Here is a 21,927-nt window from a genome sequence, read left to right as displayed (position 1 = left end):
AATGGAGCGAAAACTACTAATCAAAATCTTGCTTTAGGCACATAGCTGGATACTAGGAACCATAACCTTCACAATTGTAGGAACAGTTTTTTAGTATAACAATTATTAACAATTATACAGCGCATCAAAGCTTTCTGTTCAAAATGGGTTCAAGGTGGCTGTTCAATGTACGAACAATAAAAAAATATTAAAACTGAGATACAAAAATCTGGTCCTACCATTGTGTGCATTATTTATGTAGCTCAGTACTGCAACAAGAATTACAATTCTAGGTGCCCCGATTACTGAGAAATCGCTCCAGAGAAGGATGAAAAAATTCAAAAATTCAGGTTTTGAGAAAATGAGAAAAAACAAACAAGCTCATTTTTATTCAGATATAACAAAAAGTACTAATAGATCCACATATCTAAATGGTCAGTAGCCACCAAGGATGTAATCTGTCTGACTACAGCTACCCGAATGGCGCTTTCTGAAGACTTGTCGCAGATTTTTTGCAGATGCACGCTTGTGGGCTGATGCTGCTGCTCGCCAGTTATCTTTTTCGGCCATTCTTATGCTGTTTGGTAGCCCCGGGTTCAAATGAAGCTCCTGGAGTATGGCAGATGAAGCTCTCTCATTCCCTGAATTAAATTTCATGACTGCCTCAGCCACAGCAGCTTCAACAGCAAAAAGCGAGGCATGCTTTTCCTTGGGTGCCAATACCCAAATCATTGAATGTAAGCATTCATTATTGTTTTGGGTCATGCTGCGCTGGCACCTTTCAAGCAGTTTTTCTTCTGAGAGGCGCTCATACACTGGTAGAAGGGCTTGACAAACATGGGCAGGCGAATTATATCGATGCTTTGGGATGGGCTCATTTTTTTGCTTTCGCAGCATTCTGACGGCACCAAGAGTCTGGTCCTGATGGGCAAAGGCTGTGGTTTGAGACATTGTCATTTGACGTGATGTGGTGGTATGTCGCCATCACAGCCTTCTGCATAGCCTTCACATCCCCTTTGTTGGATTTTAATGCCCATCCATAGTAGGCACTGAGTTTGGTGATCAGGTCGCCTGTCAATTTTCCCTTGCCACCAAGTGTTTCAGAAGCAGAGCATTTGTGTTTGGGAACGAGAGTGCACAAAGCAGTCCCCATCCTTTTTTGGATATGATTCACGCAATCTTCCTTCTCGACAGGCACAAAGCCATACACTTTGGCTTGTTTGAGAGCAAGAAATGATCGACTATCACCATCTGAGAGGATTGTGGTGTACCTCAGCTTGTGCAGCTGAAGTGACCTCTGGAACTTCCATCTCCCCTGCTTTTGTGTCCGTATTTTTTTGCCACATATGGCATGCCTTCCAATCTTGGTAGTCTGGGTCGCCAGGTTTCGGGCCGCGCACACACCCAGCAAGTTGCTCAGGACAACGTAGTCAAGCACAAGTCCGGAAAACAGTTCGATGACGGTGCCGACTCCGATGTGCGACGAATGGCCGCGCGTCATCCGAGCCCCCCCCCATCGTAGGATACCGCTATATTCCCGCAATTAGCGAGTTTCAAGTCATTATATAACGACTTCACTGATAGCGCACACGCGCCCATCAGCTTTTGGGCAGCAGACGATGCCGCCGGAGCCAGCTTCTCCTTGAGATAGCCTTGCCAGGTTTTGTTATGAAGGCCACGGTGCGAGATACTCATAGCAGCAAAAACGTCATTCAGCGCTGTTTGTCGATTTCCGGTACTAACCATCGCACGAGCGGCGAGAATGTTCACAACGAAGGGGCTGACCGTTTTGCCGTTTTTCACACGCGGTGAGCTCCACTCGCAAACATTGCCGCAGTTTTCACAAACGACGAGAAGTTTGACGGCAAGGCCGTATTCTCGCTTCTCTGTGTCAAAAGTCACGGAGCCGCCACAGAGATTGCACGTTTGACGCGAGAGCAAAGCGCTTATCGCTTCCGCACTAATAATATAAAAGCGCGATTGCATCTCCGCTGGCTCGTCCGCGCCGTCGTTGACACTCGTAAACATGTCCATTTTCCGCTTCGTTGCCGAAGTTCCCGCTAGTTGTTGGAGAGTTTCTTCTGTTTTTTTTTTTCTGCCGTTGGGGCAATTCCGCTGGCTGCACCATCCTTGTGTCGTGCCAAACACTGTACCTGCGATCACTATCTGCAGCCGACGTCGGTAGGCTTAGCTCGCTCTCGCCAGGTCCGTTGCATTCCGCGTCGCAGCCGTCGCTTGAAACCGCTGGAGGATGGTCGTCGCTGGGTTTTTTGGCAGGATCGGTGCACTTTTCAAAGTTGTAGCGCGCTCGCTTTCTTTTCATGCCAAACTTGTTCCGAGAGGCGAACTTCCGATATTCCGACATCATTACACGACAGCGGCTTGCAAAATGGCGTCGCGGTTCGCTCTTAGTGAAAGAAGATGAATTTATTTCTCTATGGTTCGCTTTTCAAGCGCGTCCGCGCACTGCAGCAGACGACGCCAGCCACCAGAGCCAATCGCAGGGCTTTATTTAGTCATGTGCACTGAATGAGCGATGGGGTCGCACGCTGGGACTATATTACGGCACGGTATTTCTACATAGCGAATAGGGGGACGAACAAAAATGTGGCGGGAAATTGAAGAAGAAAAGTAGTTCTTTCCAACGCGACCAAGATGGCCGCGACAGCATATGTGGTTCAGCAGCGGCGTGGCTTGAAAAAAGACCCTTTTTATGCTTTTATCTATCAAAATATAGCTTGCAATGGTTACTTAAATTGATATTGCGGCTAAAATATTAATCCATGACGAGGGAAACTTGGTCAGAACATGCGGCAGTGGTTGTATATTATGAAAATACCAGTTTCAAAAAAACCATTTTTTCGAGATTTCTTCGTCTCTAAGACCCGTGTCCCCCCTTTGACTAACTAACGATTGACTAACCCCGAGCGGGAATACGGGAGCGGCGGCGGAGACTTCCACTATCGCCGCTTGCTGGGGACCAAAGAGCCGGGCGATGTCAGCGGGATCTCACATGACCCACCCGGTGCCGCTGATAGCGCTTGCGATTCCCGTGCGCCGCCCCGCGAAAGGAAAGCTTCCCCTCTCCCCACCCTGCCTGGCACGCATGCGCCCGACACAACGTTCGCCGCGCGTGTGGCGGTCATGGGACCAAAGGATTCCCACAACGCTTTCTTAATCATTCAGTGACCAGGTGCGTGAACTTTTTTTTTTTTTCACTTCAGTGCAAGCTTTCAGTTTATCAGTGAAAGCTTTAACGTTGCACCAAGTTGTGCCAGAAATGGTAATTTTTAGCTACAAGTATAAGCAAAAATTTGTTTCAGGATTTGCAATGTATATCAGTGCATAATGCCCACAGAAGTACCAGACTAGTCTGGCTATGAAAAAAAAAAAATGTCACAGTTTCGCCCTAAGGGCGAAGCAATGAATGCGATAGCAACACAGCAATGTCATACGAAGTAAGGTGAGCGGCTTTGGTAGCAATATGAATTGTAGTAAACATGAGCTGATTAAGTAAGCAGGTGTGCTGTGGCGTAAGTAGACCGACATTCAGAGAGACTCGATGACCACGAGGAGGCGCGTGTGAAACGGTGGTGTTGATGAGAAGCGCTTCCCGTGGGCAGCGCGTGCGAAGGGACACACCTGTAGCGCTGCAATGCCGACCCGGGCAGCATTGCATGTGTAGCGTGCTTTGGAAAATGTGGCCCGACTATTACTAACTGATTGAACAAGCGTGGTGTGAGCGCGCACAAACAAACATGAATAGATCACACTGAATGACTGCAGGCAACGACTGTCAAAACGCTGGCAGCAAGCGCATATATATGCTGCGGGCGAAGGTACGTGCGGTCTATCGCTTCAACGGAAACGGAAACTGAGCGGCGAATGCACGGCGCATAAAGGTCAGAGCTGTGTGGAGATAGACGGTGCGGACGAGCGCGGTTGTTGGCAGCATAAAAGTGCCCCCCCCCCCCCCCCCCCCCCCGCGCTCCCTCCGGCGCTGGCTTCCCGCTTCCTTGCTTGCTTGCGCGTGGGAGAGATAAGAGACTGTGCGGAGGAGCGACGAGCGCGGTTGTTGGCAGAGAAGTGCCCCCCCTGCTCCCTCCGGCGCTGGCTTTCGGCTTCCTTGCTTGCGCGTGGGAGATAGCGCGCGTCCCCGCACGCTTCGCTTCCGCTCGGGCATACGGCGCGCGGCGAAGATTTTATCTATAGGGAACCTCACGGCGACGACGACGGCAGAAATCCGGTAGAAGTGTCCATATAATTGCTATCGCAATAAAAAATGATTTTTGAGCTGCTCTGCAAATTAAAGAAAGACACTCACCTCTAGCTGCTCAGCCACCTCCTGTAGGCCTCCTTTCAGATTTTTACAACTTTTCATGAGGTACTTCACATCGTAGATGGCCGGAAAGTAGATTCGCAGCAACTCAAAGAACTCCGACTCCTCTGAAGGCAGGTTCTGGTCCGTCAGCAACTTCAGCATGTAGCCAAAGTCGTATCCACTGCGCACAAGGTCAAGAGAGCATCAGCGTTGCCCACTCACGACGATGGTTCTGCACCATGGCAGAGCCACTCTCACCTATGAAAGGAGAGCCACTTCACATTGTCGGAGAGGACCACTCCCGATGTCATGAGCAGCTGAGCAAACTCGTATGGATCGATGCCCTCTTCGTCGTGTTTCTTGAACTGAATGCCAGAGTTGGTAAGCAGGTCGATGGAATCCTGCGCATACATGTCCTCCCTGCAGCAAAGAAAGTGAACAAAAGCTTTCATGCAATCACAATGTATGGAGCTGTGTATTCAGTCTCAGGAGGCAGTGATTACGTGAGAGAAGCGCCAGACAATGACTATTGCAAAACCCCCCACTCATTCAGCTTTCACAACTCGGTCGACTTCAGTTATGTTGCCAGGGAATGAAGACACGCCGCCGCATGCACTGACTACTTTCACCTATCTGAAGCGACAGCATGACAATGGTTGAAATACGGACTGACCAACTCACAGGCAAGCTTATGTGCATTCAGCAATGCATTTTCTTGGACGATAACTTTCGAAGACGCTACTATCACATGTTCGGGAGTCTCCTAGCATTCCATGACAAGAATGTAGCAAGCTATCAGTAACTTAGGTACATAGAAATCAAGATATACTGTACAGTCTATTTCAATAACGGGAACACTAAATTAATATGCCAGCACTGATTACAGTTTTAGTATGTGAAGGTCTGGAATTTTTTTTTTTGATAGAATTTCTGTTGAACAGAATCAAGTGCTTTTCTTTTCCTCTGAAACTAATGAATTAGTGATGTTCTGTTGTACTGAATGCCAATGACATCAGTTTCATAGCGGACCTGTGTTTTTGCAGCAATCTTTTATTTATTGCACAGAAAGTTTTGCTTTCCAGTTTTTCTCCAAAATACATACAAAACAGCTACCCCAAATCTACAGCAGGTGGGTTATCGCAAGGACAATCCGTACAATTGATGAAACGACCGCACATCACGTCACTCATTACTGCTCTGCACACCGGGCCAACAGTAAAGCAGGCACTGTTTGAACCGTTTTATTGTCAGGTTTGGCGAGATTCTGAAACCTGGATGTCACGAAACGTTCAATTGACACAAAAACTACATCAAAAATAAGATGTCACCGTACGGTGAGTCATAAGGATGACCACCGTGAACAATTTTGATGCTATCCTATGCACTCCCTTTCGTTTGCAAGGCAGTTTGTCTGCTTTTCGAGTGTCGTGAGGCTGCTGTAAATAAATCTGCGTCGATTTGGTACCAAACCATAACTTTAGTAGCTGACGCCTAACAATCAGCAGCGGAGATTAGGCCTAATGGCTTAGGCAGGGCAGCCATGGTGAAAACTCACCGCTGCCCGATGTAATGGGCCCCAAGCCTTTGCGGAATGCTTGCCGCTAATATGTTTGTGTGGGTGGCTTATGAGCGATTGGTCTCGAGATCGTGCCGGCGGGTTAGATTGACAGCTGTTAAAGCGACGTGAAGTTCATCGCCGCATACCCAACACTATCTTCAAACATGCGTTTGCACTATACGAAATACCGTTCCCTCTTACCGTTCCCGTTCTCTCTGTCCACATCACATTATCATTTCTAGTGTTCCCATCGACCGGGTGCTGTTCTGCGAAGAGCCACGTTCAGGCGCTATGTGTGCAATCCCCGGATCAGGCTAGCGTGAGGGAGTGTTCGCAGTGACAATGTCCGCTACCCCGTGAGCCGATGTGGCTCAGCGCTCCTGTTGCGCCGAAAACGAAGTGAAACACTTGCTTCGGTTGCAATGAGCAGAAGGAGCTCCAAGGCTCATGCAACATGTGGCATTGCACCGGTCTCCCCTACACCGAATATTTCTAATATTCAAACTTGAACTATTCGAATCGATTCGGCGATATTCGAGTATTTGCACACCTCTACTAGTAATGCGAAATCTCATGATGCTTGAGAAGCACATCGGGACACATGATGAAAGGCGTGGCCAACGCCATGTGTAAAAAAGGAAGAAAAAGAAAAGTCAGAAATAAAAATTTTTAAAAAGTTGATAAGGGAACAAACAGGGCTAGGACGGGACGAAGTGAGTAGACAGACAAGGCGCTGAACTAACAACCACTGGTTTATTGCTGTCAAAGCAATATATACAAAGCACAGGTTCAGGGCAGAAGGCCACAAAAACACGGTTTCTGCGCCGGGAAGGGAATAAAATCATCACATCACGCGTGTCGTCGAAGCAGGTTATCATGTTTTAACAAGTAGTTAATCACGCGCGTAGTTATGGCAGGTTATGTTTTTAACGAGTAGTTTATCTCGCAGCTATGCAGAGAGACAGAGGGTACGCTGACGCAGGAGTTTCCGTGCGATTGAATGCAAAACGCTTCTCAAATCTCGCGTGCTCTTTGATCTTTATACCTACCTATTATTGTGCAATCTTCAAAGAGAGGTTTGCAGCCGCATTCTTTGCAGTGCTGGGATAAATGGCTCGGTACAGACCCTTTCATTGCGTACGCATGTTCCCTCAGCCGGTCATTCAAACATCGGCCTGTTTGGCCAATGTAGCAGTGTTTCCACTTGAGTGGGATCTTATACACAACAGCACATGCGCACTCAACATGAGCTTTTCTGTGTTGCTTCTTGCAGGTTACTTTTTTGGCGCCTTCCTTGTTTACCTTTGTGGGAATCCTCGGGTCCCATAACCGCCGCACGGGCAGCGAACGTCGCGTCAAGCGCATGCGTGCCAGGGAGAGTTGGGAGAGGGGAAACTTTCCTTCCGCGGGCGGCGCGCGGGAATCGCAAGCGCTATCAGCGCCACCGGGTGGGTCACGTGAGATCCCGCTGATATCGCCCGGGTCTCTTTGGTCTCCAGCAAGCGGCGACGGCGGAAGTCTCCGCCGCCGCTCCCGTATTCCCGCACGTGGTTAGTCAACCACGTTCTTGCCGCGGCAAACGCCGCGGCCCCCCCGTATTCCCCAGTTGGTAAGTCGGAAGCCCTTCTTTACCTAGTGTATTATTCTCTTCGAGGGAACCCTCAGCGATGTCAACTATAGCTAGCTGGCCTGCTCGAAGTGTTAGTTGCAGTCGTAATAAATGCTTTCCGAGTGTACACGTGGTTGTCGTCTTTTGTTTCCTCGAGCTTGTACCGGACCGCGGTTGATGCGCAGGCATGTGCCAACCGCGGGGCTCGGTGTGTCGAGGCAGAGGGCCGTTGGCATCCCCCCATATCCCGACATTTTGGCGTTCCCAACGTGGGGCAAGCTCTTGGAAAACGGGACGACGATCGGTTCGGATGCGAGGAAGCCTGAAGGCTTTGTCCAGACCAGCGTTACCTCAGCCGAAGGCGTGATTGCTAGCTAGATCTGTGTGTGCTTTCTCGAGGGCGAGTTAACGCTGCGCCAGTGTCGCCGAACTCGTGTAGACGCTGAGATTTGCAGCAAGTTTTCTTTTAAGAGTACGCCCGAAGCGAGTGAGTGCAGCAGCCGGCGCGGTGGTCGATTTTCCCTGTACATATGTAAATAGCCTCCTTTCTGTATCTTTGGCCCTGGGAGCTGGGCGCCGGAAACGCTGGCTAGGACGTCAGCGGGGCGCAGTCCCAGGAGTCTGCTCGGAAGCTGCGTGTTGAGCAGCGAGCGGGGACCACTTAGCTAGGCCTGCGTCTCCTCGCGGCGGCTCATTGGAACCCTTTAGGGGTCTTTCGTGGCATTGGTATCTGTCATGGACGCGATTAGGCCTAAGGCTTTGCGGAGCTGCCGGTCGCAAGTTCGAAGACGACCATGCCGTGACATTTAGCGGGTGCAAACGGATTCGCTAGTTTTACTATACTCGCCCGAGCAGAGAAACCTCGTTCGAAATAGAAAGCTTATTTTGTTCAGATGAACTCAATATTTTGCGGGCGGAATAACCGAAATCTCGGGGGACCAGAGAGCGCTTTGTTCATACGAGCATCGCCCTTTTTCGCGCTGTATCGGACCGGAAAAATTCGGTCGAAGCGAATAACTTCATTCAAACGAACTGGATTGTTTTTTTTTTCATCTCGTTGCCGCATAAAGCTATGCGGTAGACGGGTGGTTCAGCATCGTGTCAGACGGCCGACGCTGCGGCGGCCTCTACTGCCTTAATTCTAAGTGTTTGTGGAGTGCATTTGAGCGACTTTGCAGAACGAGTGAAGCCGCCTCGACTTGCTATTGCTGCCATGGTCCACGTCTCTGCCTGCTGTCTCGGTCCCTCCCTGTTCGCGGCCCGATGCAGCAGCACATGGCAGCCACGAGGAGGGAAGCCTACCATCATACTCCCACGAGGGTGCGTCGGTGCGAGGTTCATCGTGCCGGCGCGCGCGCCGCTTCGAGAAAGTCCTGACCCGCTGTTCCCGGGTGGACATTGCGGCGCGCATCTTGAGGGCAAGCCATCTTCAGCCCCGTCATCGTCAACCACTATGACGGCTGCCACATGTGGGCGGCCGCCACACAGGACTGTGCTGCCTATCAACGTGGATTCGGACATTTCCTGCCAGAGTTTACCATCGCATCTGCCCGGATACTTTGTCAATGCCGTCGTTCCAGCGATTTCTCCGCCGTAGGGCAATATTTAAGGGTGGAGGGATGTGGGAATCCTCGGGTCCCATAACCGCCGCACGGGCAGCGAACGTCGCGTCAAGCGCATGCGTGCCAGGGAGAGTTGGGAGAGGGGAAACTTTCCTTCCGCGGGCGGCGCGCGGGAATCGCAAGCGCTATCAGCGCCACCGGGTGGGTCACGTGAGATCCCGCTGATATCGCCCGGGTCTCTTTGGTCTCCAGCAAGCGGCGACGGCGGAAGTCTCCGCCGCCGCTCCCGTATTCCCGCACGTGGTTAGTCAACCACGTTCTTGCCGCGGCAAACGCCGCGGCCCCCCCGTATTCCCCAGTTGGTAAGTCGGAAGCCCTTCTTTACCTAGTGTATTATTCTCTTCGAGGGAACCCTCAGCGATGTCAACTATAGCTAGCTGGCCTGCTCGAAGTGTTAGTTGCAGTCGTAATAAATGCTTTCCGAGTGTACACGTGGTTGTCGTCTTTTGTTTCCTCGAGCTTGTACCGGACCGCGGTTGATGCGCAGGCATGCGCCAACCGCGGGGCTCGGTGTGTCGAGGCAGAGGGCCGTTGGCATCCCCCCATATCCCGACACCTTGCGGCATAGCACCGACAACTTGTCCCTTGCGCTGAACAAAACGCGTGTGCCTATTTTTCCGGCGACCTTCTTTAACCTATGCGAGACCCCATGGACATAGGGTATGACGGTGGTGCTCACATGAGGTCCCGTCCTGCCCTCCATCTGGGGAGGATCACCAAAAGCTTTTCCGAGACACTCATCAGCAGGGCCATGGGGTACCCAGCCTGGATGAGCCGGTGCACTTGGTGCATGAAGCTGCTAGCCACCCGGTGGTGGCATGAACGGGTCAGAGCTGCTCTGAGACATGAGAGGGCAATGCTTCTTTTAACTATTTTTGAGTGCGCAGACGTGAAGGGGAGAATACTTTTCTTCGAGCGGGGGTTGTAAGCCCAACAAACGTGTTCCCTTTCTAGCGATATCTCTAGGTCGAGAAACCTTATCTTATTATCGGAGGGATGCTCGATCGTTAGTTCTAAAGGGTACCCCATGGCCTTGCTGATGAGTCTCGGAAAAGCTTTTGGTGATCCTCACCAGAGGGAGGGCAGGACGTGACGCCCAAGACAAGGGACCTCATGTGAGCACCACCGTCATACCCTATGTCCATGGGGTCTCGCATAGGTTAAAGAAGGTCGCCGGAAAAATAGGCACACGCGTTTTGTTCAGCGCAAGGGACAAGTTGTCGGCTATTTGAAGGTATTTAATTTTAGTTCTTTCTCCCACTAAAACACTTTTTGTGTAAGATGGCAGAGACTTCAACCTTTGGCACTTTGTACCGTTCATTGCATGTAGTAGCAGTACTATAAGCAGTCAATGAGACTTCGGTGTCACTTGCGATTTCCACTCACGTGAGGCTGAACTTGAAGTTGAACTGCCAGGTGGAGTAATTTGGGGGTGTGTTTCCATGTTCGTCCAGAAAGGTGAGGCCCAACTGGATGATCTTGAGAAGGTCCACATTGCAGCGCAGCAACTGGTACTGGTAGTCTGCTGTGCTGCGAAACTCCCCAATGGGCCGTGCCACCACTCCGGGAAACTCTGTGTCCTGCAATGTGCAAGTTCTATAGGCAATGCTCCCAGTGATGGAGAAAAGTGTGAACAGCTTGAAACTGCACAAAACTGCCGAAATTGGCAGTTTACATATATCTCATTAATAAATATTTTATGCGTGAAAAGTGCATTCATTCTGCTTTTAACAGCAAAGCTGTTTAAGCTATCCGCAAAAAAGTGCTCGTCGACCGAAAAAACATTGCTGAGCGATGAGTCACCTAGGTTGCCTAGCAACCACCTTGCGCAGCAGTGTGTGCTTTGCCTCCTCTCTGTGCCGTGCACATGTTGCCTTGACATGGGACGTTAAGGAAGAGGGAAGAAGAGCATGCACGCAGCGTGCGCTATGCTCGGGAGAGAGAAAGAGAAAATGAGAGCGAGAGAGAGAAATTGTAGCATCACCAACGAAGCAACGCGCAGAGCTGCTGCCAACGCTGTCTGCGTTTCCTCGCGTTCGCGCCGAACGCACGTGGTGTCCGCGACTGCAGCAGGCGCCTCTGGCGGCGGCTCGGCAGGTTTCGAACAGCCACGCCCCGACAAGTGTGGAGGCGCAGCTTGGCCGTGACGTCACCGGGGAGATAAAGCACAGCGGCAGAACTCTCGTTTGCTCTGACCTAAGTTTCACATGGTTCAAGGGTAGTTGAGCATTCAGAACTAGTCGAAATTAGGGAGACCCAACGGCTACGACACCAATAAGCAAAGTGGCCAAGGTTTAATTCCTACACGGGCTGCAGCAGCAGAGCGTGAGCAGATGGTAGTCGGCTTCTTCCCAAAGTACATAATTATCAAAATTAAAAAGAAGATTTTCGCCTACTTCAGCCTCTTGATTAAAATGGATCAATAAATACACACACTAACAGTAGGAAGATGCGCACTGACTGATGGCAGCTATTGGCCAATAGCAGCCGCACATGGGAATCCGCTACATTACAAAATAAAACATTCAGAAAAGAGAGGAGCAGGCTTCTGTTGAAAAGGCAGCATTTGAGAGACAGGTGACTTCGCACACCACTATCCGCGGACTGTTTTTTCACCAAGCCTGAGGGGTGGTTCAAGGTCCCTCCCTTTAATGCTACATCAATGATGGACCCTCAACAAGCTTTTCTTGCAACGGACAAAGCAGCAAAAAGATGGCAAAAGAAAGCAGGCGGCTCACTTGAAAGTTCCGTCGCAAAGCAATTCGTGCAACCTCAAGGGGAGGAAAATTGAAATTGTCGGACACAAATTCCATCTCATCACCAACGCTGCTTACTGTACTGCTCCAAGAAGCACCTCTTGGAGCATCGCCGCCACCGGCATTCTACTTGCGAAGCGCCATTATGAAATGACTTTCCAGGCTTAAAACACGCGCGAAAGGCACGAAATCCGGTTTTTCATAGACAACTACCACCATCTAGGATTGAAAATTGCAAGCAAAGCAATTGACCGTGATACGTCCTTGGCGGCAGAAGGAGCTGAAAATCGGGCCGGACGAGTGCGACTCGTCGTTGGCGATATGGTACAAACTCGTGTGATGAGTACAGCTCGGGGTTCGCGGCTAAAGGGTTAACCGAGTTGCACTCAACCGCATCAAAGGTCATTTTCGCAACAAAAGGTACCTAAGATGGCTAGGTGTATTGCTCTTCGATTAGGTAAAATTAAAGCAGGGTGTCTCCTTCCATAAAACCTCATGCAAAATGGATTGAGTTGTCAACTATGGCGAAGTGATTGCACCAAATGCAAGTTAGCTTGCTAAACACGCATTAATACTGATGCTTGTACCACTTTTTGAACACTGGGTGCAGCCAGTCGCAAGCCTTGCGACAAAAGGAGCAGCTCCTGGAAAAGTTCCTGTAGAACTGGCAATTAGTGTCATCCTGAAACTGCACAAGAACAATGCCTCAGTGATGGCTGTGATCAGTGATGGGATTGGCAACAACAGATCTATGTTGAGCTAGTTCGGAGTGTCAGGAAACATGGATGCAGCACACCGTTTCATTGAGCATCCATGGGAGCCGTCACAAAACATTACTTCATCTCAGTGATGTCCCACACATTGTGAAGTGCGTAAGAAACCACCTCAGAGAGCCCACTTAAGGAAACAGAGAAAAAGAAGCACGTATGGGTTGTGCCAAAACTCACCAAAGCACATATTGCCCCCTCATAACCTGCGTTATACGAATGTGAGGCTAGCTACACCGGTAATTTTTTTTTTTTTTTTTAAAGCATGCTGCTCTTTCAGCGACGCTTTGGTCTTGCAGTGGTGGTCCAGCCAGTTTAAGAATTGAAGCAATTTTTGGAGCGGGAAAAAAGCTGTTTTGTAGCAATTTAGGAGCAGCCACATAAGCATTTTGTAGCAGATCTGTAGCATAAAATTTCGCATTTTGGACTAGTTGGAGCAAGCGAAGAAAAAATGCATTGACATTGGGTGCAGCTTATTACTACTACACAATTCTTAAGTACTTCTTTAGAGCAAATGAACACAAGCAAGACAGACCGATGCAGTCATTTAGCTTGCGCGCCCAGAGCAGAAAACGTTGCAAACAGATTTTATTTGCCTTTGTAAATAGCACTTGCAGACTACTGAGAATAGTTTGATGCTCAGACATAATACAAAAACGACTAGAAATGCAGAAAAACAATTTTGTGCAACGTCTATCCGTGGGCCTGAGGAGTTGACGCTTGATGTGCTTAGTCGCGCAGTCCTAAGTGCCGATGCATGAAATGCCTAGCCGCGGGCTCAAGGAGTCGAGTCTCTGTGTGCTTAGTCGCCAATTCCGAAACATTGAGTGCTGAAAGGCTTAGCTGCGTGTCCGATCGAGGATTCCATGCGCGAAGCTTGGTCGCGAAGTCCGCGTCGCTGATGCTCAGAATGCTTAGCCGCGGGTCTGTCCACAAACGGAGGGACCGGCCACGTGTCCGCATAGCACGCCAAGGCAAAGGTGGCGCTTTGGCGCAAGCTGCACTTTGGTTGGCGCTGCAAGGCGCGAACAAGTAGAATTGTAGCAAAATGGCACAAATGGCGCAGTTGGACCACCACAGGTCTTGCAAAATCATTTGGAGATGAGTTGAACCCTATTGTCGTGAATTTCTCAGATATTTCACTTGCTAGCCTGTAAATGCCTATCAATACAACATTACATGGAAGTGTCCAAGTAGAACCTAATGCTGTACTATCTGTCGGTGTGGAAGACGCATTGAAGATCGCCCGAGAGGTCCATCGCTCAAACTGAGAGCTAGCTTGTGAAATGAAATCAAGGCTAGGCTGAAGAACTACTATTACTTTGGGTTCTTCTAATTCTCTTGAGCAAATGAACCATGAGCACAGCTACTTCAGAGGCGGTGTAGACGACAATGTGGTGTACTACTTATCTGGGTATGTTGTACACAAAGTCACCAAGCACACAGAATGTCAGTTGTGTCTGCAGGATATTAGCTCAGCATTTCCCGTCTTGGACGCATTCCTGACCTCGTAGCGAAGCTTGAACTCTGTCTGTACCACGCCCATTGGGCATCGTGAGCCCGCTATCCATGGTTTGAAATACCGCTTTAGAGACCTTCCGCGCTGCTCACGGACACACTGCTCCATCGGACGTGAAGAACTATGTTTTTCTTTTCCAAGCAGTTCGCTTTTTCCCTACCAGGTGGCAATTTTTAAACACGCTCCGAAGTTTCGTGATCGTAAAAGTAGAAAGCAAAAAGTAAGCAGTATTAAACGTTTGTAAAACATGAAGGCGAAAGCCTGCCAGCTGCGGAAGACAACGACGAACGCTCAAGCAGTGGCACGAGCGCGTCTCTGCGACCACGTGACATGTGCAATCACGCACGTACTAAGCGCACCTTTTGTAAGCCACAAGCTTGGAGACGCCGTGGCTTCAGGGAAGCGTGCTCGTCTCACACCACGGAGGCCCGGGTTCGATTCCTACCCATACCGAAATTTACCAAATGTTTTCAAAGCCACAAATTTACTTTGCTAACAAGAACCTCCCTGAGAAATGCAACATTAATCCGAGCATTTTTAGACGTGTTTTTACTCTTTGCGGTGTCGGCCATTTTACGTCATGGCGCGGTTTCATCAAGGTAACTGCCACCGAAGGCTTTCGCTTAAAAATGGCCGACTACGAGGGCGGCACGCACTTCGAAAGATCACAGATCACGTGATTCCGCTGTGTCTGCGGATGCTGCCTTTTCATCAGATTTGAATCTGAGAGCAACGACAACTCTATCACCCAGAACATCGGCAGCCACAGGCTAGCACGCCCGACTGCAGTGCTTGAAGTTAAAATTTTTGTAGCGGAAGACCTGTTCAATGAAAAACTTCGTTTTTTTGGGAGATAGCGCCTATTAGACCGCATTAAATTTTGTATATCTCAATTTTTGTTGTTTTAGTAGATACATGCATGTCTTTACAAACTGTTGAATTTTATCCCACAATCTTGATTATGGCAATTTCTTTTTCATGACATACACCTCGTTAATAAAACTTTTATGCGTTAAAAGTGCATTCATTCTGCTTTTTGTTTATGTAATACATACACAGGGTGTCCCAGCTAAAAGAAGCCAATGTTTTAAAAACGACAGTGTGCTAGGAGGCTCAAACCAACTCAGTGGGGTTGAGTATCGCATGTCCTAGTCTGTGGTATTTTTTTTTCGTTTTGCAAGTTAAATTAATTAGCACAAACTAATTGCCTAACTTTTTAAATATTGGCTTCACCAAGAAAGTGCCAATATGAAAGTTTTCTCGTTTGTAGCAGAACTTCACGCACGCGCACACACGCACACACACACACACACACAGTACTTCCAATTCATTCATTGTCACTTCGGCACCAATCTGAAGAACAGCTTGTTCATGTGCTCATTTCCGCGGCTGTAGCTTGCCAACTAACGGTCAGAGCGAAACACTCTGGTTTGTTGTCTAAACCTGTTGCTACGTGCGCTCAGTAGCCGCAGTACGCTCCCTCTGCCGGTTGGCGCGCTATTTCAAAAGTTCGGTTTCTTTTTGAACACACCTAGTATCTTACTAGCGACAGTTACTGGCACGTACCTTGCAGCCACCGAAAGCGTCAAGCCCGTCCCGGAACCACTGTACAGATATGCGGATTTCGTTTTAGATCACCCCCCTTGTGTTTGTATTTCGCGGGCTTTCTTTAAAGGCAATTAGAAGTCGCTCCATCATTGGTAGTTAATTGCAAACACTTCAGTCAGCCATTTTTAAACGTGGTCTACAACTTTCGTATTGGCACTTTCTTGGTGAAGCTAATACTTTAAATGTTTCCCGTAATGTGGCAGGTCCGTGTGGGGACTGCTTAGAAGGTCCTGGACACGCTGGATAAATTCAATCTTGCGCGGCGGCGGTGTGATGAGCACATGCCCACGCTCACGTGCCAAATATTGAACATTAATTTTCACGTGGATGCATTTCTATGTGAGGAATGTAAACTGCCGCATAGAAAACCACGAAAGTCGCAATCGATAACAAAAAGGCTAGTCTTTTGTGAAGCCGCGTTGGAAATTATGATGTGTGCGGCTCTTGTGCCTTGCAATAAAAACTTGTTTACCTCATTGAGAGAGGAAACATTTTTTCATTTCACTTATTCTTTTTCAGTTCCTAATACACGCAAGCACCAGCGGTGAACGATAGTTTGGCGCAGCTTCGCTACTAGTGCTTTTCCCTGTTCAGTTCACTCAATCATAGCCTATCCTCAACTTCGGAATAGGTCTGTAATATTTACAAGCTGCAAATAAATTGGTGACACGCATTGCATTTGCGGCAATTTCAAATCAAAGGACGCTACTTGCTAGGCAAATCTAACTAATGGTAGCTAACCAAATTCAGCCCCTCCACATAAGACGAAAAATTTCTCGATTAAGCTTTCTTCATTCTCTTCTTCATAGGAAATTTGGAATTTCTCCAAACCCTTACGTCACGCCCTCAGTCACACGGAAAACCCGCCACAAACATAATTTCACCTTAGCCCCTTACTTTGCTCGGACTAACCAATATAAATATTCATATTTCCCGCGAACAATCACGGAATGGAATTCATTACCAGAAGATGTGTTTCAAAGTGAAAATTTTGTGAATTCCATTGCCAACATTGTATAAATTGTATCCTATTCATGTTTTCCATATTCTGCCTGTCTGCTGTTAGTGAATAACCCTGTATTTTATTGACTTGCAGTATTGTTTCTTGGCGTTCCGAATATTCTGTTTTATTTTGCCCATCCTGCTTGGACCAACGAGGTCTGCAGTATCGTGTAAATAAAAAAATACTTGCTAGAAACAAAAAGCGGCCACGCATCAACGGCTGCCACAGGGAGTTTGACGATTGAAAGAAAGATCCAGTAATGTTGGCACGGACGATCTCTTGCTGACCAGCTCACTGGCAAAAAAGTCATCAGGATGTGTGCGTGGCAGCGAAAAAAGAGTCTTGCGCCGCGGCCGCATTGGAAATAAAATTGCGAGGCCATGGCCGCTGCGAGCGCTAAGCAGTAACGAGAAGACAAGAATTGCAGATTCCGCACTGCTTTTGTGCAAAATAGAAATGGGATTTGCCGATTCATTCTGTAAATAAAAGCATATTGATGTAGTAAGCAATTGTTTATTGTTCTCTTAGTACACCTGATAATTCGACATTCCTTAATTCGGACATTTTTTCCAGTCCCGTGAAGTCAGAATTAGCGAGTTTTCACTGTATAAGACTAAACTGCACTTACATATGAATAAGTTTAAACTAGCAGGTTATATGCGACTAGTGCAGACGTCATTGACATGACATCAATGCTTTGCCTTTTTCAACATTTTCTGATGGCAAAACTACAGGATGCCAATGCAGCTTTTATTTTGTGCTAAAACTAGAGTGACAACTTTTGTGGCTAGTCTGGGCATTTTGGTGGAGCGTGGCGCAAAAATACGTAACCGTCGAAATGGCACAATTGGCACAGCTGTTGCACCCTAATTTATTAAAGGGACACTAAAGGCAAATAAAAAGTCAAGCTGAAGTGATGAGAGATGCTCTAGGACGTCTAAGGTTTCAATATATAATCGCAAACAGAGCTTTAGTAATCGAGAAATTGAGGTAAATGCAGGACACGATAAGAAACTCCCCAGGGAGATTCAGGTAATCACCCATGACGAAAGAACTCCTAAAAAAATTAGGCGACTAGTACTCAACCACTCGGATTAAAAACATTTCCTTGGATTATAAGACGGAAGAAAATGCTACTTGTCAACTTCCATTACATTCTTAGAAAAAAAAAATAGACTTTCGCATTACCCTTGATAACGACATGGGTAGTGTAAAGGTTTTGTTTTCGCTCGATTCTGCACCGCCCGCTTTGGCGGAGTACACCATAGCGAACCGAAACAGCTATTGGAATGAGCCCATAACAGCTTATGCTGTAAAAAATGTTTGTATAGCACAGTGGTTATGACGCTCCCCTATGGACTGTGGGTCGAATTCCGCCTCGCCAAGAAGTTCATTTTAGTTATTTCTTAGAGTTTCAGTAGTTCCGATATCGTGCAGCGCTGCACTGGTGTTACTGGCTCACTGAACTCGCACTTGAAGTTGCAAGCAACACAGAATGCCACGTCCAGGCGATGTCGTGGGATGCCCGAACGGTCCACGCAACGGCACGTCCAGACAGTGACCAGCTTCGTCGCCCGAAGTCGCATTGCTGGAGTCCTCGCTGCTTTCGCGCTCGGAAGAGCCGGTGTCGAGGCCGCCATTGTAGTACGCAACAATGCCGGCAGCGCAAGCCCTCGACAGCATGTCACGCTCATCAGAGCTTAAATAGCTGAAATTGAGCCCAGGGTCGCGAGCCAATATGTCGTCGCGTCGTCAACAAGGTCCATTGCGACGAGCGTCGAGAGTCATCATGTTTACAATGCGGCGAACTTTTCCTTCTGCTTTTGCACTGCCGTTGGCCCTGTCTTGGGTTTCTGGCCGCGCGTCTGCGTTTTCCGCAAAAAAGCCGCCTGCTGGCGGCGTTTCACTCACCGGCAGCACAACGTCACTATGAGACTATGACGTCACCACTTCTCACTCGGGAGGGCGGGCGATTTGAATGGCGCTAGAGGCACGCTGATGCTTCAGACGCAATTTTCTCATAAAATAAGTCTTTTCTTGGCACGAAACAACCGTTTCGAGGTTTTCGTGATCATAATTTAACATTCCACGTTGACTTAAAATTTGCCTTTAGTGTGCCTTTTACATCAGCCCACATGTAGACTGATGTAAAGACATGAACCCAGCCCGGCCCTTTGGTTAAGTGAAAGCCACGTTGCATTGCTCTCTGGATAGCGGTTCCCCTGCTGTCTTTTCCAACTTATACTGTGCCAGCTCTAGCTGTCACTGCTTCACAGTTCAAGCAGAACTGCAATTTTCAATTGGGAACATTTATGCAAACATCTTTTCTAGCAGCAAATCGGTGCAACTGACCATGGCGACGTAGTTGTACTTCTGGACCACACGTATGATGGCGCGAAACTCGTCCTCGAGATTGGCGGCCCAGACATCGCGGATTCCGCAGGCCTCGTTGCAAACCACCAGGCCATTGGTGTTGCCGCCACCGGCGCTGCCAGCGCTGTTGGCGCTGGGGCTGCTGCCCGCGGTGCTGGGGGCAGGCATGCTCACCAAACATGCGGGGCCTCACCATTACATGCTCTCATGAGGATGCCACGCTGCAGCAAGGGAATATGAAAGGCAACTTAAAGAGACTGAAAACAACAGATTTAAGGAGACAGTTTTTATGGCACAATGAAGCGCTCATCCTCGAAAGTGTTTATACCTGTAGTGGTTACTTACAAAAGTACACAGACATTTTTAAGCATCTTACGTTGCGCTAATATCCGTTTCAAAGAACATTTTAAGAACCGATCATCTGACGAGTATTCCCACGTAACAACACATTGCAGCGCTTATGAAAAAGAGACAAAGAAGGTATGCCTGCCACTTCTAGAAAAAGAACTAAGATTTTATACCATCATAGGGACCATAGTACAGGGAGTTGTTAGAGCCATATATTATAAAAAGAAAAATACCTGTTAGCGATCCTTCCGTGGTACTTGCCACTTGCGAGGTACAATTTCTGGATGCAAGATTGTGACGGCAGCATTTTGGATGGCTACTGAGCATGATAACATCTTTTATGTTCATTGCATATGTCATCTTTCACCCAATAAAATTTAGTTGAGAGTCTGCACGCGTCCTGTCCACTTCTGTTCGTGTGGTGCAGTATCCCTCTTTTGCAAGAAGAATACAAATATGTCAGCTTTACGGGAATATTACCTAGCTGCATCACCTCCTACATTTTAAATGTGCCTTTAGACAGTCAATTTGTGAAATGTGCCTTTAGACAGTCAATTTGTGGTGTCCAAATCCATGCTCCAGCTACAGTTTCCTCTAAGTAACAAACAAATCTTGCCATTCACTTCAGTGGTGCAGCATGGCACCCTCCAACCGTTTATTTCAAAAGCTGCAGGGCTGATTAATGATTTTGCTGCACCCTCTCTACTGTCAGTGCCGACTTGGTACAGGCTTACAGGTGTGGAGCAACAGTGCAGCAGAAGAAACAGCACACAGGCACAAGCACTGTTAAAACCCCATTTAGGCGCATCTGCTGTGTCTACGCAAATGCAGGGTGTATTTATACCTCAGGACCCGATCATACTAGCAGTTCAGGACCTCTCAAGCTTACGCACTGCACAGTGACATTCGTTTCGGGTGTCGCGCCATGCTTGCACTGCAGAAATTAAGCTGCACAAACTACTCGTGAACCACTATGAACTGATTCAAAGTATTGCAGGCACATCGAACAGACCTAATAACCATCGGCAGGTGCCGTGTCATACACCCACTAGTTGTGCATTTGCAGCAAGAGCAATAAGTGGCGTCAACTGAACACAAACCAGAAGGCATTGTCTGTCTGATTTCCCTACACGGAGGGATTAACCACACACAATGGGCAAATCCTCTCGTCTCGGAACATGCAGCCGGCTCTCCGTACTAATTGACTTTGCTGCCCTGCTACAGAGTGCTGTGAAGTGCAGAGAAGTCGGGCACCAACAGTTTCACAGAGCCTTGGTTGAGGTCCTTTTGTCAAAATGTTGGGTGGTAACAGAGGCCTTGCGCTCTACTTCTACGGTCTGCTTTGAAGATCACACAACACAGCCCCTAGTTCTTTTAGTGTATTGTGCTCATACATTGAGCATTAGATTGAAATGGTAGACAAGGTATCTCAAAAAGAGCATGACTTCAAAGGTTTTATGTTGAAACTTTGTACTAAACAGGAAAAATTACATTTACCAGCAATAAATTATTATACTGCACTTACTGCCGATCTTCAGTGCTACTGGTGCCCTGTAGCTTAAAGCCAGCCCCCCTACTTCCACAGAAAGTACAGACTGCCTGCGGTACATATGTGTCAAGACTGACGCTTCTTGTCATTTCTTTGCTCCAACAACAGGATTACACAGTCGTCCTTGCAAACCTAAAAGCATTAAACATTTCAGGACACTGCAACTGAACTGCATTAACTTCGATTTCTAGATAATACACTTGCAAAATAGAGGGATTGCACCTTACCAAACCTTCGATTGCAACTTGCAAGCTAAAAGAATGCTACTCGTGTTCCAGTCAGCTCACATTCTGTATCAATAACCAATTACCGCATTTGCATGCAAGTAACCCGACCACGAATATGCAAGGGGGGCGGGCCTTTTGGTCTCCACAAAATAAAAAATTATATCACGATTATACGTGTCACAAACCAGAATACAACACAAGGCATGTTCCGTGGCTGGTAATGTAGGAGAAATACAACTCGCATTATATACATGCAAACACGGTATCTAAGATTGGAGAAGGGTGAGCTTATGTTTCAAACTTCAAGCAACTGCACAGATAAATTGGTTACAATTTGTGGCACCCACTTGCAAAAACCAAAGTTCGACAAATGAGCGGTGTGGAAATGTGCAATGTGGAAGTACCCCAAACAGATGTGACCTAAGCACAATACAAAGTCTCTCAGGAGACCATTTCGGTTTCTTTTGTAGTTTCTTGCTACCTTTAGTAGATATACCACATTTTCAAGTGAAACTGCAGCTTGCCTTAAACTTTACCATCAGCAACTTAAGGTAAAACAGCAACCGTACATTAAAAATATAATAACTCCCATTCATTACTCAAGTGATGAAAGCAGGTAAATTTTCTTATGTCAATGCTTGCTTAGCTAAAACAAAATGTCATGAGTAGGTGTGATAGCAGAACGATA

The 21,927-nt window shown here is 47.9% G+C and overlaps 1 protein-coding gene across 2 annotated transcripts in view; it reads right to left on the bottom strand.

The window, feature by feature from the left end:
* The window catches only part of LOC119449392 (CCR4-NOT transcription complex subunit 7), a 66,893-nt gene that overhangs the window by 43,733 nt on the left and 1,233 nt on the right, over positions 1-21,927 (bottom strand). For both annotated transcript variants that reach the window (XM_037712561.2, XM_049666748.1), the window contains exons 2-5: positions 19,095-19,336; positions 10,476-10,669; positions 4,559-4,720; positions 4,304-4,481 (exon numbers count right to left, since the gene is read on the bottom strand). In XM_037712561.2, coding sequence (XP_037568489.1) covers positions 4,304-4,481; positions 4,559-4,720; positions 10,476-10,669; positions 19,095-19,283 — 723 coding nt within the window. In that variant the 5' untranslated portion in view covers positions 19,284-19,336. The remainder of the gene's footprint in view (positions 1-4,303; positions 4,482-4,558; positions 4,721-10,475; positions 10,670-19,094; positions 19,337-21,927) is intronic.

Source organism: Dermacentor silvarum, chromosome 4 (genome assembly GCF_013339745.2).
Source record: "Dermacentor silvarum isolate Dsil-2018 chromosome 4, BIME_Dsil_1.4, whole genome shotgun sequence".
In the NCBI taxonomy this organism is placed as follows: domain Eukaryota; kingdom Metazoa; phylum Arthropoda; class Arachnida; order Ixodida; family Ixodidae; genus Dermacentor; species Dermacentor silvarum.
This window is presented reverse-complemented; position numbering and strand designations above follow the sequence as displayed.